Source organism: Grus americana, chromosome 2 (genome assembly GCF_028858705.1).
Source record: "Grus americana isolate bGruAme1 chromosome 2, bGruAme1.mat, whole genome shotgun sequence".
NCBI lineage: Eukaryota > Metazoa > Chordata > Aves > Gruiformes > Gruidae > Grus > Grus americana.
In genome coordinates this window covers 163,760,871-163,782,865 of record NC_072853.1, presented here as the reverse complement: position 1 = coordinate 163,782,865, position 21,995 = coordinate 163,760,871, and the positions used below count along the sequence as shown (strand labels likewise).

The 21,995-nt window shown below is 46.6% G+C and overlaps 1 protein-coding gene across 3 annotated transcripts in view; it reads right to left on the bottom strand.

Annotated features, from left to right (window-relative positions):
• PLCD1 (phospholipase C delta 1) overlaps positions 1–16,023 on the bottom strand; it is a 58,104-nt gene extending 42,081 nt beyond the window's left edge. Inside the window, exons 1-2 of one of the 3 annotated variants that reach the window (XM_054815847.1) lie at positions 15,736–16,023; positions 1,873–2,037 (exon numbers count right to left, since the gene is read on the bottom strand). In XM_054815847.1, coding sequence (XP_054671822.1) covers positions 1,873–2,037; positions 15,736–15,769 — 199 coding nt within the window. In that variant the 5' untranslated portion in view covers positions 15,770–16,023. The other 2 variants (XM_054815846.1, XM_054815848.1) reach the window with 2 other exon arrangements.
• Positions 16,024–21,995: the final 5,972 nt, after the last annotated feature.

Genomic DNA, 21,995 nt, shown 5'->3' with positions numbered 1-21,995 from the left:
GTGCATACATAGAGGCATTATGGAGCGTACGTGTGGGTGTGAGTCCGTAGGTTATGGCTGTTACACCATCTTGATTTTGCGCTGTGGACACTCCCAAGGCATAGCGAGTTCTGCTTCCTGCAGTGGTACTGCCTCTACAGCCAGCAGTGTGGCAATGTTGGTTGTGCCCAGTTAGCAAAGTGTATCCTGAGTGCTGTAAATCCACACCCACACTGACACGCTCCCAGCCTGTGTCCAACACCCAGCTCAAAGGATTGGATCACGCTGCAGGGCTCTTATTGCAGCTCAGAATATAAAAAAGTTACAGTTGCGGGAGCTCTCCGTGCCACGGCCCCAGCGATGGAGGCAATGGGTTCACCCAGTGCTTCTCCAAGCAGACGTCAAGGTCCCTGGAGCCACAGCACAAGGACCCCCTCCCGTTTACTTCAGAGAACCAGGTGGGGTCAGAACTGTTGCTGGAGGTGCTCTCAGCCCCTGTAATTTGGAAACCGCTGGCTAAGTGCCCAGGAAAGAAAGCTCTGAAAGTCATTCTTCTCAACTCACATCCTTATTTGTTTTATAGCAAGACGTTATCTGGGAAAAGACTTTGCTTTTATATGGGACAGAGCTCAACAGAGCAGGCGTTCCTAGGGGGCAAACATTCACTCAGGCCTCTGCGTTTGTTGTTGTTATCACAGGTTATTGCATTGGTACCTAACAGCCCAGGTGAGCTCAGGACCTTGCCATGCTGGGCGTGCAATCACACAGTAAGGGACAGCCTCTAAATCCAAAGGCTTTTAGAGCCAGATAGAGGAGAAAGGAAATGTGTGGGGAAGGATGTACAAAGAGATTAAATAAGGTGCCCAAGGTCATGTGAGAAGAGTGTGGTCGTCAGGGTTATAAACCAAACCTATTTTCCCTGCTACCTTACTACTCCTACTGAAGATCTTATCACTGCTTGTGGGAGGGGGTAATTGTGAAGACCCACCCTTCATTTAGTTAATTGTGATTGTTACCCCAAAAATTGTGTAAATAACGTGGGCAGCTTATTCTACATTTCAACATGCCATCAAATATATTCCACGTTATTCATTTACCTCCTGGCTTTACAAGACCATGATGATTAGTGACAGAGAAATATGTCAGAAAAATACCAAATGAGAAGAAAAAACAGATATAAACAGATACACACTCTGCCTGATCCCATTTTGACTGCACAGTTGGGCTTCTGGTCCCAATTACGGCCCCAAGCTGGATGATGCTGGCACAGAATGGATTTCCCTGTGTTCATACAATGGTGCACGTCATATCTGGACTTTTTACAACGGGGCAGATTCTGAGTTTCCAAGATAAGGATGAGAACAGGCTTTTCTTCCCAGAGAGATCTCCTTCTGGCCCTTGGATTTCCAGATCTCTGGGGTTCCCTTGTGAGGCTTAAATGCCAGCTTTCTCAGGGGCTTTGGGCAGAAAAGAGGTGTCCTGGCAGAGCTCAGCCCAACAGCCCAAGTACACCGTACCACACCGCAGATGCTCAAGCTCAAGCCATGTCTCACACCTGAGCATTAGGGCTCGGACACCTGAGTAACCTAAACTCTTGCTTTGGGGAGGAAACGAGCCAGGCAAGGCTGCCGAGCCCAGAGTGGCCCACCCCACAACAATTTTAAGTAGTAGCTCATAAGCTTGGGAAATGTGGCCATTCCTGACTCGGCAGATTCCTCCCAGCTGTCTCCAGAGCTGACAACATCACTTAGTTTGTGTGTTACTGGAGGTGTGAAGGAGCTGGTTTCATTGCTCCAAGCCCTACCTCCACACCGCAAGCATGATGGTCCTGGTTCACCCCAAGCACCTCTGCCCACAATGTCCCATGCCTGTGATGAAGCAAACTTTACTTACAGATCTGTGACTCTGGAGACCTCAGCATCTTCTTTGATTCCTGCCATATGGTTTTGCAGTCCTCCTGGAGCTTATAAAACCGTTCCTTTCTCCAAGAGCTTGACTTCACTTTTAGCAGCTGGCTGCCTTTCAGGAGGAACTTCAGATCCTTGTCATCTTTCAGGCCTGCAGAGAAACAGTAGTGGTAAGGTTCTAAGAGTCAGCTCAAGAAATGTCTTCCCTTCCACAGGACACTAATCACAGATGCAGACAGACCACTGCAGTGCAGCCAGGTCTGGGGAGGACAGCAGAGCAGAGACAACCAGAAATCTGCCATGCCACACTTCATGTTCACAAAAGAGGCTGGAGACTTGTAGATTTCTTAGATTGAGTCCAAAGACTTTTGTACAATCATTCTCAGGTGGTTTACAAACATAAAATATCTTCTTCCCAGCAAATATAATCTAATGTTAGGATGCAAAAACACCAACAAAATCAACAATGTAACAGTAAAAGCAAAGGAAAGAAAGTTGTTTAACTTGTAATTGGAGTACTGTCAGGAACTTTCAAGTGATTTTAAATCTATTCTGCAACAAATTTCCTTTGTGGAAACAGGAATACACAAAGATATCTCTCTTCCTTCTCTGGCAACAGTCCCCTCCTATCCACATGGGAATTTTGAAGATCAGTGTCATGAAGCCTAGGACATACACAGATAGTTTGGTGACAGGCAGCGTCACATCAATAAGGTAGCATCATTGCCCAGCTAGTATCCAAGAGGACCTTTATCTTCTTACCCTACTAGACCACCACAATGCTAAGTAATAATAACCAGACCTTCTGGTTCCAGGAACTTCAGGTTTCACATCTTAGGCTACATTCAGGAAGGCACTTAGACATCTAGAGAGGCAACAGGCAACTACTGAGGCTTTGAAAACAGATTTGGCATTCTACACGGTTTTGAATGTCTCAGCAGTATATGACTTCCACATACCTAAATACCTTGGAGAAACTGTTCCTCAAACCAACCATTAATTACAGATCTGGAGCATGTGGGCTGGAGAGGGTGAGAGCATGAAACATGAGAAACACATCCGGGGCTTTCTGTAATAGGCACCTTGCATCTCTCTGACACTGCATGAAGGGCTTGTTCGAAGCTGGTGAAACAGCATTTAACTCTGTAGTACTGACCAAGCACATCCCAACTCAGCGGGGTTTTTGCTAACCTTATTTTGACAATGCAGACAACCACTCGGCCACTTGCAGCCACCTGACACATCATGGGAAATTTTCTGACACTATGTAAACTTCACGTGGGGGTTCACAAAGCAGAAATCCAAGTTAATGGCTGTATATTGCAGTGTGGCATTCCCCTGTCACATTGGGTTTGTTCTTCTCTGGAAGACATAGCTGCCTCAAATTGTTGTTTTTTGAACAGGGCAAGGCAATAAACTACCAAGCATCACTTCAGGCCTGCTTGAGAAACAAACCCAGCACGAGATCCAAGTGGCCAAAATCTCAGACAATTCATACAGGAAACTGAAGTGCCAGGTGCTGCAAACCACCAAGGTGGGGCACGATGGCAGCAGCAAAAAGCAGCACCATGTGTTTGTAGCTGGAATACATTGGCCTGGAGAGAGCATTTTAGGTTCTGAAAGAAAGCCTGAGATCTCTGTCAGAGATAATATTAGGGGTGTCCAGTGTCCACTCAGTGAGCCGCTCACATCACTTCACTGGTTTTGCAGATGCCAAGGAGCATGCCCAGAGCTGAGCCTGGCTGAGGCACCCAGAGTTGAAAGCACTTCAGTGGGAGCTGGAGATCCTGAAAAGGTGGCTGTGGCCTCTCTCTTTCCTCTACATTCAATTAGCTATCTCATTAATTAAATGTCTTGCCATGCTACAGCATCCCCTGGGCCTCTCAGCTCATGTCTGGTCTGGAGGTTCCCAAAAGGAGAATTTGAATGCTGCTTTCTCTGGAAACCTCAGAAACCCTTTTTGTCCTCTCACGGAGAGAAGAAAAAAAGCCATCTCCTACAAAGCATGGAATGGTGAAAGATTGACCCCAGCTATGTGATCTGGGACACTCTCCTGGGTCTGCTGAGGTTCAAGCATACCCAGGGGTTGGCAAGAGGACAGACCATCCAGAGGAAGGACAGAGACCACAACAGCTTCACAGGTCCTTGGGCTCCTGAGTTGTGGTGTTGAGGCTTCCTCTCTGAGGCAAAGGTCTTCCAAGCGCAGAGAAGATACCATTGACTTCGGCCTCACTAATATCGCTGTGGTACCTCTCAAGGATCCTGGAGAAGAAACAAACTTCTTCCTTCTCTCTATTCACCCATATTTCTGTTCTGGCTCCCAGCCTCTTTCCCTCTCTTTCTTTAGATCCCAACCATGCAAGGCATCATTACGGGACTAGGAGGAGGACATGCCATCCTCAGGTGACATGAGGAGGAAAACCGTTAATACTTTTGGGTGCCTATGTGCATAAGTGTGTAATGAGAAATCCCCATTAACTGTGGCATGTTTTGTCACGCAGACACTGTATGCAGCATAGGTAAAGTGCTGTGCTACCTGGACATCCCAAAAAGCTGCACCAATGTAATACAGGCAAATCTGGATGGGCACGGACAGCCGTGAAAGGCAGATTCCTCTCCTCCAGGCTTGATCCACACGTCAGACACAAGCTGGCGCTCAGAGCCCTTCATCCTGCTCACCGGCACAGCCCAGTCAGTGCATTGGCATGGGTCAAAGCTCCCCTTCCTCTTCAGAGGATCTAACTATGGGCTGGGAGCAGCCCTCCTACTCACCCTTGGCCACTGTGCCTGAGGACCAGGCCAGGTTAAATGACTCAGCAAAGGATGCCACTGCACTTCATAAGAGCATGAGGGAAAGATGAAGAGGGATGGTGCGTGGTGAAAGCATGGCAAAGATCAAAGATGGTAGGGAGCATGAGTCAGAGGGCAGTGAGAGAAGCCAGGGAGGGTATGGAGACAAGCTTGCCTCAAGGAGACCGTGTTTGGCCAGGAAAGGGCGAGAGGGCTAATCATGGGTGTCTAACAGCTCCATCATTCCTTTGATGTGGGAGACCTTTCAGATAGAGAGCAGTCACCCAGAGCTGACCTCTGCCAGTGGTGACCCCAAGTACTGACTGAACCACCCAACGGTGGGCCTGAAGGAAGGAGGGGCCTACCCTTAACCGGGTGGGCACAGCCTGTTTCAGGCCTGCTCTCTGTCTGTCTAGCAGCAGTTCAAGCTCAGACAGCTAAACTGGCCGGGAAAGAGGGCCAGTGGTTTGGGCCCTGCCTCCTATGCCCAGTTCAAGCACTGCCACAGACTCCTTAAATGACCTTGGGTGAGTCACTTAGCTTCTCTATTGCTATCTACAAAGCATCAGCATTTTGTTAGGCCAGAGATGGAGCAGAAGACGCTCTGATCTGCTGATACAAGAACCACAAACGTACCCCTGATGTGCCAGTGGACATTACTCTCAGTTGGTCATTTGAACTGCTTTCTAGAAAAAAACACCTTTTCCCACCAGAAACCTCATTTCAGGTTTTATGCCTGAACCAGCACCTGAGGATTTCTGCCTAACAACCCCACGGAGCAGAGGAGGTTTGCTGTCCAGAGCTCCATCTCACAGTAATGGAAACTTGTATGAAAGAAACCAGAGTCGTCATACACATACATCATTTACAAATTAAAAAACACTGTGCGGCAGGACAAGGATATTGCTTTCCACCTATATAGCAACACTAGGCATGAGAAGCACAATCACCACACTGAAATAGATGTCCAAATCCTGCATGAAACATGGGGCAGGACTGTGTCTTTCTTAGCGTCCTCTGTGAAATACCAAATAGATACCTGGCATGCAAAATTGCAGAGTGCTTTTCAAGGGCCAGGCCCCCCTCCTCGCAAAATATCAATCACACACTTTGTAAACAGAATATATTTAGTGCGCAGTCATGTTCAGAGTGAAAATCATGTTTGGCAAAGGTAGGAGCACCTCAAGCACACACAGCACTGCAATAACCATGAAGTTAATATACTGCACTATGAAGCTTTAGACACAAGACATCAAAAATGTTAACCTTTGTATTATCTGTCTCAGGTTTACAGCAAGCAGGAGCGACAATAAAACAATAGCTGTCACGGTAGAAGCCAGGCTCTGAGTTCACTAAGGAGACAGTTAGGATGATATCTATAGAAGACAGTGATAGTTCATATTTCTGCATTGCTCACTCACAAATCTGCTGATCTGATATAAACACGTTAATTACAACTGCTATAAAACAAGCCTCCTCCTGCCTGCTCTCCCTCTCCCACCTGGTTTAAGACCAGACATAACTCAGATTTAAAAGGGGAGAAAGCCTTTCGGATAAAATCTAAAGAACTCAGGTGAGTAAATGGTGATTTTCCATTTCCACCTGCCCTCTGTAGCCAAGGAAATCAGGGGATTCGCATCCACTTGGGCTGTCTCTCCAGGCAGCAGGATCCAGCAATGAGTTCATAGCCAGACACAGAAGTTATGAAACTCCCTGGGCTTCCTGTTTCTTTTCATCTGGTGAATGCAGACCTCTGAGTGGTTCCTCGGGCTCTTATAGAAACTGGCAACACACCACTGAGAAGTCCTAAAATCAGGCAGGAAAAGGGCACTGCCTTCCCCGAACTCCCTCAACCAGCGACAGTTCAGAAAACCCAGAAAAAGAGATTTGTACACCGACCCTTTGCCAAAGAGGTCCCACTTTCTTTGATGCCTTAAACGAAGCTGTTTACACATCTGGCGGGTGGTTACAGGCAAAGGAAAGGAAAAGAAACCTCAGGAGTTAAAAATAACCTTGGAGTTGCCTTTAGGGTGGAGCACTGCCTCTGCGCATGGAGGAGGCAGAAATGAAGCAGCTGCCAGCGTGTGGAAGTGCCGAGGGTCTGGCCGACTTGTCCCTTACCCAGCCTGATGCCGTTCAACGCGGCCACTCTACTGCTCTGCTCCCGTAGGATGTTTTCCTGGGACACGCTGCGCTTGGGCTGCCTTCGGAAGCACTGCATGATCCAGCGTGGGGCTTGGGGAGAGGCGTCAGGCGTCGGGAAGGACGGGGGGCCTCGCCACCCCTGCGGGGATCCCTGCTCATCCAGGAGCCTCCGGCGCACACGATGTCAAACGGGGCTCCAAGGAGGGAGTGGAGGCAGCAGGAGAGTGCTGGCAGGGGAGGGCAGAGTCCAGCTGGGGGTGGGACCGTGGGAAGTCTCTCCTCTTGCTTTGCTCACCAGCACACACTGGATGCAAAATTACACCGAGGCGTCTGCCGGCAGCTGCCCAGGTAGAAGGAACAAGTTTTCCTACAGTCATATGCAAGTGGGATTTTATGCATCATCTCCAGGGGCTGGAGGAGTCCCAAGTATTGTTTGTGGCTCCTAATCAGTGCCTACAGCTCGTCAGCTTAGCCTGCCCACGGACGCCTGGATCAGAGCACTCAGCTCCACCCTTTCTCTTCTGTGCAGAGCTGCTCCGTGCTGTCCCCACTGACATGCAGTGAAGAGGAAGCTAAAAACACCTTTGAGCCAGGGCAGATGTAGCCCAAAAGCTGCTGGAAATTGTGTTTTAATGTTCTTATTTTTCCACCTAGGGAAGAGCATTTTCCTAAGATTCTGGAGAGTGTCTTCTCTGCCACCGATTTCCTGAATGACTTGGGTGAGTCACTTACCCTGCGTTTCTGCATAGCTCTGGGTTTATTCTTGTAATTCAAATTTATCCTGCAGTCTGGTACAGGAATAAGTCCCCATTAGTGGTTTAACAAGTCAGTGATTACAGAGAATCAGAGAATAATTCAGGCTAGAATGGACCTCTGGAGCTCTCTAGTTCAACTGCCCACTCAAAGTGGGGTCACTTTCAAAGGCAGATCAGATTGCTTCACAGCCCCGTCCAGGTGAGTTTTGAATATCTCTAAGGATGGAGACTCCACAGTCAATCTAGATCCCTGTTCAAGAGCTTAGATGTTCTTCGTGAATAATTTGTTCATTATGACCAGTATAAATTTCCTTTGCTGAAACTCATGACCGTTGCCCATTGTTCTGGTAATGGCTGGGACTAAAATCTCTCTCTGCCCTAGCCATGACCCCTTCTGCAGTGAAATACAGCAGCTGTACTTATTAAGCTGTTCCATGCTAAGTGAGTTTACAGACCCTGTTACAGACCAGGTTTTTTTGTCGTTGTCTTTGCTAGCTGCTGCCCTACCAGGCAAGCCAAGGGTGAAGATCCTGCAGGGAGATGGAGTCAAGCTGGGGTGAACCAGCATATGCCCAAAAAACTTGACAGCAAACCATGTCTCACCATTTCTGCTGCAGACCTATTCCAAGGCTCTCTCTCCATCACCACCCCCATCATATTCAACACAGGTTTAAGAAACATATTCTCTATTTCTGATGTCTGGTGACCCAGCCATCTTCCCTTTCTTTCTCCACATTTTGAAGGATGCCCTACCAACACTCACAGATAAGCACAGAGGACTGGGTTAAGCACAAGGACGGGATCAGAGTCATTGATCAATCGCTGCCATATGCCGCATGTGAGAAGCTCCCTGGAGACAAGGCAGAGCCATTGCATGGCCTTGAACAGCAGTACGACTAATAACGCCTTATTTACACATAGCAACTACAAATCACAGACAGCTAAGGAGAATAAAGGCATTTTCTGGATGGGACATTGCTGAACGTGTTAGCCAGGGAGTCAATAGGTGTTTGAGGAAACACCTCCAGCCTTTTTGAGCCCCCTGCACGTACATGGGCTGGATGTCGGAGCTGTAATCTCTGTTGCGCTCCCCTGGGAGCCGGGCTTTGCTTTTGCTCTGGCTAGGAGGTGGGCACCATGATGTAATGGCTAGATGATGATATTTATTAGCTAGCAGTCTCTGAACACTTCCCGTATTTCACATCGTACTGGGGAGGACTGATCCAATTAAAGGAGTGGGGAAGAGAGTGGTCTCCCGTACTTGCCTTAGCAAAACAATTTCCTTCTGCGCACCAGCTCTCCTGTCAGCAGCAGCCAGAGTCCCATAGGGATCGATCTGGGAGCACGTGGAGCCCCTCGGCTTCGTTTTCTCATTAATTCCTAATAAGCAGTGCCAGTGACAGCACCGCTCGGAGCCTTCTAGGCCCTCAGAGAACATTTCACTGTACTTAGCCCTGAAATTTGCACACACACAAAACACACGATCGGCATTTACCAAGTTTAGATACTTCTCCAGAACAGCTGTGTGAGTTTTGATGTTGTGAGGCCTTCAGAGATGTAAGACAGTTAAGATCAGTTTGTTTTTAAAATGAAGATAAGATCAGCGGGCCAGAAATGCCCTGCTTTGGGAAACAACAGATCTCGATGTATTGTGGTCTTGAGGTCATTTAAAGACAATGTCACATCTCATAGACGAAGCCTCACGGGTAAGTGTGACGCTGTGGGTTACATGGCATTGCTTACTGGTGTTACGTGATGCTGCGTCACGCTCCACCACTGGAGGAAGTGACTCCTGCCAATGGCTTAGGGACAAATTGTCCGATCCTTATTCACCGCAGGTAACACTTGACTGGATCCGAAGCCTGCAAACACTCAAGCATGCAATTTTACCCATATGACCAATCCCTCTGAAATCAATGGCACTAGTCACATGAATGAAGTTATTCATGTCCCCGTGCCCATGATCAGGGCTGTGCTAATCATCCTATCGACTCCAGCTGAATTACTCACAGAGCAAATGGCAATCGATGTGAACAAGGATGTCAGAACATGGTCCCAAAGTTAGCAAAGTGCTTTAATATCCAGGAAACAGGCACTTGAGAGAGAAAGGATGTAGATTCTGGTAGGAAATGGGCTATGTGATAAAACTATTAATGCACAGGCTGCTCTTCAGACAATGTTCCAGAATTAATTAATCTCCATCACATCCTTATACAAAGGAGCTAAGGAAGCTTTATTACCACTTCACAGAGGAAGAAGCAGGTTGGTTTTGAGCTCTTTGGGGCTGGACCTGTTCTCCCACTACTGCCACGTTTGGGCAACACCAAAAGTGGCACAGCCCTAATACTGATCATAGTCTCTTTACACCACACTGACACAAATGAGATGACAGAAGTCAGCTCTTGATTTGCCCAGACTTGTGATAATTTGGGACTGGAATGAAAATACCTGTGCTGGTGATGACCTTACCACTTCCCCACTGCATCATGTACGTGATGTAAATTACTCTATTATGCCTAGCAATGCCTGTGGCAGTTACATAGCAAATAACAAATGTCATGTTAAGGGGAGATTTGCCCACTAAAGAGGCCAAAGGTTGTGCCTTGCTCTACATTTATTAGAAGAAAAAATTAGGTCTTTTTTACATGATGTTGTTCTTTGAAGAAACACTGTAATTTCATCTTCCCTCTCAGGCTCCCTCAGAGTGAAATTCAATAGAATTATTTTAATAAGAGTTATAGCACAATCAAAGTATCGCTGCTCATTAATGAACTGCAATGTCTGTCCCTTCAGCTAGTCTGTAGTAACGCGACAACCTTCCATCACTTGTTAGGATGACGGAGCATTCAGAAAATGAAGTTCCTGATGGCAAATAAAGTTTGAGGATTACTTTTGCACACTTACTACGAGTACTGTCAGTGCAGCAGCTGCTTGGAAATGAGCACAACCAGCTGCAGCACCAGGCAGCAGTTCGGAAAAGCAGAAAACCTGTCAAGTGACAAGGATTTAGTTGGTTTCCCCAGCGCTTTTGCAAATCACTGCTGTTAGTTGTGAAGTGCCTCTGCAGAGTCCCCTTTTGTCATCTGCCATCATCCCATGGTTATATCCAACCTGGCTTTTCTATCAGCTCTTTAGCAGCCCTTTGCCTGGGATCAGTGTGGTCCCAGCAACAGCAAGTTGTCTTCCGGCTGAGACCCTGCTGGGAGGACAGGACAGCAAGGCTCCTTCCACGTTTGCAGGGTCCCACCTGCCCTGTCTTTCCCTCTGCAGTCCATTCTTCATTCATGCCCTCTACATCCCACCCGTTGAAACCCCACTCTTTCCTCCTTCCTTGCTACCTCCAGGACACCACTCGCTGCTCTCAGCTTTATTCTCCCCAGTCACACCTCACGCGCTCCGAAGACCAGGCCTTGCTGCTGGTGCAGCAGCGCTTGAGAACAGCCAGTTTCTCACCGCTAACAAAAAATGTCAATGGCTTCTCTACACCAGCGCTCCCCTTCTTGCTCCCTCTGGTGGAGCAGGGACCAGGGAGTGGGTGCTGAGACCATAAGCATCGGTGCATGTCCGGCCAAAGATGCTGCTGCTTGGTGACAGTGGGTGCATCTTTGGTGCATGTGGTATGTACCAAGTTCCACCTTGTGGTGATACTGAGAATGGGCTTCTCCACAAATCCTGTGGCAGCATCAGCAAACCTCCTTCTCTTCCTTACACTGGCTTTTCTTGCCCACTCTACTTCCCTTCCAGGGTGCTTAAGAGGTCCTGCTGAGCTGGAGCAGGGTGTCCTTAAAGTTTCATAAAATAGGAGTTCTCCCCAAGCATCATGTTGCAGCTGTCCTTCAAATCACTGCCTAAAACCTTCCTCCGCTGCACGATGGGCAGGTTTCTGGTGCACTAAGATCAGTGCTGTCACCCTGCCCAGTACTCCTCAGCTCCACTTTCCCTCTGTATCCTTTGGCTGTCTCACCTTGTCTGCAAGGCCTCTGGGAGAAGAATGATCCCTTCTCCAGCTCTGCTCTGCTCAGTCCACACAGCCCAGCCATCTTTCCCCAAAACAGGCTGGCTACACCCAGGATTGCAGACCCATGCCATCACCCAGATCATGATACATGCTAGCTTGCTGTGGATCAAAACCATGCTGGGGAGTATACTGGCAGTTAAACGGTGCAGAGTCCTGGCCCTGGTTTGTATAGACGAAGTCAAGTTGCCCGCTAAGACATTTCACAGACAGTTCAAATTGTGACCTTTATTTTTGTAAATCTTCATAAATCTTTCTGCCAGTCTGGGTCACTCGAAGGGAGCTTGGATCCATGCACGGCACTGACTGTGACCCATCAAAAGCTACCGCTCTGCGCTCTTGACGAAATCCAGGTAAAACATCTAACTAAAGTTCACTGCACTCGGGAACTCACAACCAGATTGAAGGTTTGATTCGGTCCTTCCACTGGTCCATCCATCATGGTGCACACAGAGATTTGGCTGCAGAGTGAAAGGCACTAAAACAAACACTGGCTTGCAGTAAATTACAGCTTTTCCGGTAGTTGGTGGGAAAAGAGTGGGAAGAAAGTAATTGAAAAGAAGGATATCAGCTTGATGGATAGGACCAGCACCAACAGCTGGTTGCTTAGTTGCCTAATTTGTAAGTCATGTTTCTGGGCACATGCTGATGAAAATTTTCTCTTCATAAAACCAAAGTCAACTGTAGGTGGGTCCCAGCTTCATAAGGCCACTTAACAGCTTTTCTCGACATTTTCTTCAGGAGCTGAAATTTCTTCCACAGACGAAACACAGGTCACTCTCACCATTCTGTAGCAGGGCAAAATATGTGCAATACTTAAATTGCACAACTGAATTATACAAAACTAGGGAAAAATCCATTTTTTCCCCCTAAGTGATTTATATGGAATTTCAGCACTCTGTAACTTTAGTCAAAAACAGCCAACAAGACTTGTATGGTACCTCAACAGAGGGCTTTAAAAGGTACCCATGTGTGGGGCAGCCCAAGGTGTGAGAATTTTCACACACACATTGTCTAAATTGGGTCATTTAAGGTGTGGAAGTATCTCAATTTAGAAGAAACTGTAGCAAAATCTTCTCTACCTGCATAAAGAAGAAGAGAAACCTCCGTGTTTGACCAAGGTTTGCAGCCTTCCATTCTGGTGGGCTTGACTGAGTAAGGACTGAGAACCTCCACCCACAGTAAGGACCTCAGAGACGCATGGGCTGGGGTTCAGTCTCGCAGTATTTGGATATCTACAGTGCACTGAACAAGGGGCCAGGAGAAGACAGGGTACATTTCACCTGTCTACATCCCTATAAGCTTAAAATTTCTTGCAGATACCTACATTTAGCCAGCTGAATCCCACACTGGATGATCAAATCACCAAGTATTTGTCTGCAGCTTTCCTTCATAAATACGTGTTTATATATTTCAATCTCCCTGTAAGGGAAACTATACTTTGCTCCCAAATCATTGACACCTTTGGCTCCCCGAGCTGCCTATCCAGTTGGCTGAGTTTCCAGATCTTGCACAAACCATCTCTTCCCCACACCCCTCTTCCTCTTGCTTTTCCTTGTAGTTGGCTGTATCCTTTCATCTCTGCTACCTGCAGCTGTTTTCCAAGCGATTACATTTCCTTCTTCCTCCTCTTTCATTTAGTCCTTAAAATCTGTTTTTCCCTGAGCATCTTCTTGCCCCAACTCATCTGCTTTTGGGCCTGATGTTGGGGCTTTGCACAGCGACAACAACCTCAAAACCAACTGTGGGCTTTAGTTTTACTGAAAGACATTGCTCAGATTGGAAATTTAGCAGATTTGTGTCAAAATAAAAAAAGACCCAAAATGAATTTTACTTGTCCTGTCTGAAAAAGGGACAAGTTGCGTATTTACTGTACTTAGAAGCGTCAGTATTGCAAATTCTCTTGCACTACTAGAAACACTATGGCTCAAAAACCTCCCACATAACACATCAGGCACAACCTGCATCAAATAGGGTGTGCTAGGAGCATTTTGTGTGTAGGAAAGCAGATCAAAGTCACTGGCTGCTTCAGAGCAGATCCCCGCTGATCCCAAGTAGCATTATTCTCCACCCACGGAGGCTGGAGTCTAGAAGGAGCCTCCTCAGTGCTCCCAGCTAAGAAGGGCAGGTGGAGATGATTCATTTGGAAATTTAAATCTAGAAGTTAATCCTCACGACTAGCTGACAGATGAAACAAGGAAATGGCCTGTTTTGTACGATTTTACGAACCCTTCCCTGTTGATTCTCACCCTGGGTGTGGCAGAGGGCATTCCCATAATGGCGCTGTGGCATTCCCTACACAATGTGCGCAGTGTCTTGGATGAAAAAGTCAGTGTATAAGAATAAGGCATAGCACAAATTAGCTATTCTATAATCCGTGTGAGCACAAGGGCTCCCAGTTCAGAAACAAACCAATTTCATGAGGCAGGAGAAAGATTATTAATAGCCCACAGAGTCTAGCAGATTCATTGCATACTAAATGTAGATGACTTTTTATAAAATAAGCAACAAGCAGCTCATCCAGCTGAATCAAACGCATTCACAATAAAAGGCACAGACCACTAAATCACAGCACCTACTCTGGCTCTGCAAAGATGGGAGTGTGCTCAGTTTTCTTCCCTGGACTCTGATCTCCATCCAAATGCAGGGTAAACAAAACTCTACAAACTTCTCAGAAACTCCCATCTACAGTAATACCCACTTCTGCCACCATAAGGTATTGCAGGTGCCTCCTACTGACTGTCAGGTATTTTACCGAGATGTGCCTGTGGCTAATTCCGACATAGTAAATACAGCTGCTGTTGTGTTTTTGTTGAAACAAAAAGAAAAAAACTGAAAGAAAGAAAGAGAATTTCAACATACAGCCATAGGAAAAAACCTATCTATAAACCATAGTATCTGAGAGATTTCTGACTAACTACATAGCACAAACCTGATCCTGCTAACAAGCCAACATGTGAGCAACTTTTCTTGTCTAAGTAGTCTGGCATTCAGAGTGACTTTGGCACTTGTGTGTGTTATGTGTCAAGGAATTTCAGTAAATACTTTTTTAAAAGCTTGGCTCATTCACCACTTGTGTATTTTTCTGCTCAAGACAAGAATATTCAGCCACTGAATACTTCTTGGTTTCTAACACCAGAAGACTAAATAATATTCACTGAAAAAATGACCAACATTCTCTGATTCTATGAATAGGAAATATTTTAATAGTTCCAGATGTATTTCTTAGCTTTCTTTCCCCAGCGGTTGTATAATGAATGAAATACCTACAAAAAGTATAACATTAACCTCTGTTTCCCCTTCCTGTCAGATTTTAAGCATCTGGGAAAATCAGAGGGAAGATTTCTTGAGCCTGGGGGAATCTTTTCACAGTTCTCCTGGTAATGCTAAACTGATTATGTTTATGGTCAATCACTTCTTGCTCTGTTAGTTGATTTTTGTTTATAGCTCATCTATAGTAAGAAAGTACCTATCTCATGAAATAAAAATAAGCACTGTAGACTTTTCCCATTTCTGTGGGCTCACAATATCCCATTTAAATCTGTAGCTATCACAGTCCTGAGTTGTTTCTGCTCATCAGAGTAAGTAAAATAAATGAAGAGGTAACATATCAATATATTGAAGTCAGACTGGGGAATAAGGGATATTTCATTGCCCTGTCTATCACACAAGCCTCCCAGTCTCAGTACTGACTGAGGCTTCTTAAATCTCACTTGCTGGAAGGGCAGAGAGGATTTCTTCTTTTTTAGAAACATTTCTTATTTTGTACTTAACATTTATACAGTCTTGGGGGCAGACCCTGAGCCGAGGTGATTTATCCTGGCTCAGCTCTCTTCACCAGAGCCCAGAGTTTACTCAGTTGCGCATCCGTCCCACTCTCAGTTTCACCATAAAGGGGAGGAGATTTGGATCAACTTTTCTGGACTTGCAGACACTTATGGAGCCAAGACACCTTTCCTACCAACACAGCTAACCCTATTATCAGAGAAAAATCTATCATCTCTCTCTGGAACACTGATTAAATGCTGCATTACTTCCAAATGAGAGAATAAGGAGGCAAAGGAGGGGGGGAAAGACAGGAGGAAAAATAAGCTTTTGGACGAGATAAGAGCGCTGAAATGCAAAGACATTTTTACAGACTTACTGTTGCAAGCGAGGAAAGTGCCATTCGATTCCATTGCTGCAAAACAAGCCGATGTGCAGCAGCAGAAAGGGCTCCAGGAAACAGCTGTGCCCAGATGTTAGCACTGGCTCGGGGTTGAAGCCAGACCCGCGAGTCTCCCCTTGCTCTCTGCTCCAGTAATCCCCAACGTCAACTCCCTCCGGAGAGGCCTGCTCCTTCCCCTTGGCTGGAAATGCGTCTCTGCTATGACTCCTCATTTATTTCTCTCCCGCATCCGCACGCCACCGCCTGCCTAGCACATCAACTGAGGCCAAGCGCCCGAGCCCCAGCGCCGCGCTGGCCCTGGCTCCTCCCAGCTGAAATCTGGCGTCTTCACTGCTGGCCCAGCCTCCTGCATTTTGCTACCGCTGCAGCTTGACAATGATGCCTCTTTTCCTGTTGCTGGCACGTTTTCATGCTCCGCTCCTTTCCAGCAAGGCTTCCAGAAGACACCAAGTGCTGCAAATCTGTTCTCTGTGGTCCCCGTATCAAGGAAAGGGCCTTAAACAGATGCCAGTGATCAGAGTCTCGGTCTAAAGGGCTTTTAGACACTCGTAGAGATATGTTTCTTCTTGCAGGGGAAAAAACCACCAGGTCATAAATTGCCAATGTAGAAATAGAAGCTGTAACCACAAACGTTCGCAGAGGCATGAGCTTAAAGGAGAAAAAAAGTTACAAGCTTTGCATTTGAGACAGTGAGACAGAAAGCAGAAAAAAATGCGCTGTCCTGAGGCTTTTACTGAGTGGAACTGATTTCTTCCACTCTATCCCCTACTCTTGAATTAGATATATTTTAAGGGTAGAAAGACGATGCTGGCAGACAGGTGAAGAAAGGGAATGCAGTGTGGACAAGTAAAGTTTCTCTCTAGTTTAATGTTTGGGGGAGGTTTTCAGTTATTGTTTTGCTGCCGTTTATTTCCATTTCTGATTATTTAGGTTATTTGGATGCAAACAATTGATGGACTTGTTGGCAGATTCAAAGCCCTCACCCCCCAGCAGCTGTAAACCCAGCAGCTCCACTGACAGAAGGTAAAAGTCCCTCTCTGATGGTGACAGATCTGGGAGGCACATGGGGAAAAATATTTTGAGATCAGGACTGTTTGTCCCTCCCTGCCAGGAACTGGGCTGCTCCTTTCAGAGCCGGGATGTTGTTCTCAGATAGTTTTACAGTCCACAAATATTTGCCGCCACCATCCAAGGAAAATGCCCTAAAATATCAAAACTCCTCTGTGCTAGTACAAAACTAACAAAACCAAAGAAATGGAGCAAATAAAGAGCAGAGATTTCACCCAATGGCTCCGCAAAAGCCCACCCTTCTATCTCACAGTCACCAGCAGAGCGTGGGGGGCTCACCTTCTGCTAGCTGCTTTCCAAAAGACCCAGGAAGGAGCATCCCTTTTGCAAACCCACAGACAAGGAAACATTGACTCGGACAAGGGCAAACTGTTTGGCAGCAAGGTCGGCTGCTGGCAGACAGGACAGCAGCTGGAGGTACCCCAAAGATTCCTCGTACAGCCTCAAAAGCCTCAAGGCAGGGGGATTTCCGGAGGACACCTGCCAAAACCTGTCACCCTTTCAGCTCATGCGGATGAGTACTGGAAGCAGTGTACGAGAGGCTGGTGGATGAGTCAGCCAGACTGGAAACTCCAGTAAAGCTGAGGTGATGAGGACTTTATGGTCTTCACAAGGGAGGAAAAGTACAGAAGGGCAGTTTGAAAGTGATTACAGGAAGTTGCATGATAGTAACTCCTTTGCTCTTCTGTATATTACACCCCATTGCATCCTCACGCTGCCTAACACAAGCCCCTCACTTAGAGACATACTGGCCAGTATCCCTATGCCCTCTGTGGCAAAGGAGGGAGATGTATGAGAGCTACGTTAGTCCCAGAAACAATGAGGACCATATTCTGGATAAAACCCCTCACAGCAACTCAGGGCATGACTGCACCAAGACATGACCATCACTCCCCTGCACCACTGTGAACCCCACTGTGATTGCACTGACTGCCTCAGGCTGGAGAGAGCACCATCAAGGGAGCGAGACTAAGTTTCTCTGCCATCATCCCTTGAGATTTGAAGATGATCCCCTGCATTTACCCCTTCATGACAGCCCACTGTATCTTCTTGTGCTGCCTTCTTGCTGCGCTGCCTTCTCCATGATGGTACCAGAAGCGGTAGCAGAAGTGGTGCCTGTCAGGAGGATTCACAAAACTTTGCCCAAACTTTTCCCCATTAGACTTACTCTCCTTGCTTCTGTACATGTCCAAAAGCATCACCATTTTGGCTGCTTTGAGCACTTTGGCACCTTTCTGCCACCCTAAGCTAAGTCATCAGCACTCCTAAATCCTTGATGGGCTTGACATTGTACGTATGCTGAGAGCAAGCCTGGCACTGGCAGACAGCCTCACATTCCTTGCATTCGTCAGAAAGTACAGCAGTCGCCATCAGAGCCGGTGATATCCTGCAGCAAACACACAGAAGCCAAGATCACACAGCACAGGTCTCATCAGAGCCTTATTTCAGAAGGCAACAGCCCTTTTAGCTCTATTTCTGTATGCATACCATATGCACTTCAATTCCTTTTCCTTTGCATTGCTAAAACCAATATATGTGCAGATTAACAATGAAACCAAAGTGACATGAGGAGCTACTGGGCTCCTGTGAGCTGCAGAAATCCTACTAACAAACAATACTCTAAGAATAATATAGCAGTTTCAGAATGCCATATGAATCAAGTCTCCATTTTGGATCACCGCACTTATGTACCCCTTCCTGGTTTGGATTTTAGCAGATGCAGAAAGTGCGAAGGGGGATTGCCCTGTGCCGCGTTAAACCAGCATCACAGCTGAGTGGCAAGTTTAAAACTGGTGACAGAACCGCAGAAAGTCAGCGTTCATCTGGAAGTCCTAAGAGAACAATTCATTTTATAACAAAATGTGTAGTTAAGGTACGCAGCCAACTGTTGCTGAGTCTTTGCTTATTTTTTAAAAGCTGTCTGAATTTCTGACTGCTTCTTCCCCGTTCTGAATATGGCTCTTGACCTCTGTCCACAAACTTACTCACAACCAGTTTTGTGGCTCTTGATTTCAAGATCAGACCAGGATTTGAAGGGGGGAGTTTAGTATGACTGAAATTAAACAGCACTCTTTTGTGCTTGTTGTCTCTACTTACAGAGCAATACTGTTGCTAAGGGTCAAAGTTAAATACATGCAATTTATTCTGAGCAGATTGGACCCGGCATCTGTAAGTGGCATTTCAATATCTTTTTTAGGCACTGCAAGTTTGTCTTCTCTGCCTTAAAAATTAACTTTTACAGTGAGACAACAACAGGACTGTAAAATATTTTCTTTTATTGCAAGGTAACTGAGCGAGGTGATTGCATACTCTCTGCCCATGCTGACTTAGCTGTATTTATTCCTTGACAAAATTGCCTCCTCCAGGATTTTACAGCAGGCGAGTTAACATGCTCTGATTGTTTCACAGGAGGAACACACCTTTTTTAGCAATGAAGAGAAAACCTAACAGAAAAACCTGCTTTCCTGAATTCCACAAATACATTATAGACTACAAGGAGGGCTGGCTTTATTCCCTCTGGACTCCTGTGTGCACCACCCACAAGCAGTGACTTCACCGCTGAGCCCAGCTTGGTGTCTCCTGGCTTTCTGCACGCTGCAGGTTATTACATTTAGCGGCTCCTCGAGACTTAGGAAGCCGTTTTATTTCCCTGCTTTTGTTGTCATGGATTTTAATCCCCAAATCATCCTGTCGGGCTGAAGAGGAATGTGAGGAATTCCCTGTGGCATCTCAGCCACGTGTCTCTCCACCTTTTGGGTGTTCTTTGGAGTCAGGATCCTGGCTGCCCACGGCTGTACCTTGAACTAAGCTCCTCCTCACTACCTTCCCAAAAGGAAGGCAAGGGTGGGATGAAAAAGTAGAATGCCAATAAAAATTACAATGATAGGATAAGAGCATGTAAATCAAGGTGAGGAGCAGGCAGTTGTAGGCCTTCTTGGCCTCGATGCACAGGGTTTGTTCTCCTTGTTTGCATGAGTAGAAGCTATAGGATGGGACCCATATGCAGAATAATTAATTAAAGGGAATATTTAGAATTGCCAGTGCAGGACGGAGAGGACAGGAAGGACCCAAAGTCTACGTCACAGAATTTTCTCAGGTATGGAAAGAAACCTAGACATGGCAATGACTCAAGAAGTAAGCAACCTGTTATTTCTGTTCCCTTCTCCCGAGTCTTTCCCCTCCAAGGGATATTCTCCCTTAAGGCTCTGGCACCCAGGAGGGAGGGGAAGCACAGCTCCTCCACTCTGTTCCCAGCTCTCCCCTCCCCTTGGCCGCAGGAGGGGGCTCTCAGAGCTGGAGGAGTGAGCAGGACTCCCATTTCTCAGTCACACCAGAGAGGGGTGCAGGGAGGATGCATTTCTTGAGCAGGAATATCTGAGCAGGAAGAGGCCGGAGATACTGTGAGATCCTCCTTGGGGCTTCTCTCTGGACTATGGATTTGCTGCACAAATAATGCCTGTGGCAGCAGGAGCTAAGGAGTTGCTGCTCCCAAATTGCTTACAGGGTGGGGAGATGAGGCTCCTGGGAGGTGGAGAGGGGAAGAGAGGACATATTACATGCATCATCCTCCCGGACTATCACAAAAGGCCTTTTCTCAGTCCTGAGCTTCAGGCTTATGCCAGTGACAGCTCTGATATCCACAGATCCTGATGAAGGGAGGCACAAAGGCCTCACAAAGCTCATTTTGCCCCGCAGCCCATTTAATTTGGCACAGCCACAGCCCAGACTCGGGCTCAAAGACCTCCCAGCAAAGACAGCAAGAACTAAGCCACACTCAGCTCTTTGCTGCAGCTGTTTAAGACAGGCCTTTTCATTGCACCAATTCACCTTCCAGCCAAAGAGACTCAATCACCAAAGCGCACATCGTCAGACGAAGGCAATTACATTTCGTATGAATAGAAAACCCCAAGACCTGCTTTGGGCACCCTGCTCTTCTCTTGTCCATACCATCATTTTCTGAGTTAGGGCCTGGAGACAGGCGGTAGGAATGGCACGGCCTTCCCAAAGCAAAGGTGCCACTTTTCTAAAAAGTGCAAGGTCAGCGCCATGACATTTTACCAAGGGACAAGTCCTAAAGCCAGGACACGCCTTGATTTTAACCCACTTGCTCTCTAGCTGTGTAAGTGAGCTTGAAAGAAGTTAAATGTCAGCCAGGCTGAGTGAGGACCCTGCCTCCCTCTGTAACCCACCCTCCAACCCGTCTCTACGCAGCTCGTCAAAATCATCAGCAAGAACTGGAGTTGTGCAAAGTCAAGGAGAGCTCCCTTTTCTTGCACACCCACGCCTCTTTGCATTCTCCTTCTCTGTTTGTGCACACACAGCCCAGCCCAGGCAGCAAAGAGCATTTGCAGAGTTCAAAGCCAAAACTGTTCACAGGGTTTAATTCAGTGGCAAACCATAAATCACAGCAAACCCAAAGCAAAGCAGCTTACCTGTCTCCACTCCAAAAGCATGACTCAAGTGTTGGTTTAATTCTACACAGTGGAAGGAATAGCTTTTCATCTCAGAGGAATGTTACACCACCCGATCACCAAGTATTTCCTATGGAGAAGATACCTCCTGGCTCCCTCTGCCTTTCAGACTCTCACACACACCCTCCTCATCACACAGAAATGTTCCCAACCGCCTCTCCCAAAGATAACAGCAAGGTGCTTTGTTTGCTTTGCAAAAACAACTCAGGATTTCTGCTGCTGTGACACAGCAGGAGTGTGAGAAGCATTTGAGGGTTATACAGCTAGCAGGGAGCTTTGATAGCCACGTGTTATTTTTTTGTCAGCAGGAGAATTATTGAAACCAGCACAAAAGAAAATGTCATATTAAATAGAGTTCATGTCAATGCGGAAGCAGGACTGGAATTTTACAGATACTGCTGTTATGGTCTGGCTGTGCATTGAACTGTTTTTTCATGTCTTTTCCCAGTCTGATTACTGTTTAGATGGGATGTGTTACCATCCTCAGATCATCTGGTCTCTCTACATTGAACTGTCATGTAAATAAGTCAATAATAGATGGACAGCAACATGTAAATGCATTTTACATTCTGGGAACTGCTCAGGACTTTTATTAAGTAGCCTATATATCAATTTGGAAGGCCAGCTCCAGTCACCTTGATGACTCACCTTCTGTAAAGGTATCATTACTTTTTTGTTATCAGTACTATCTTTCAT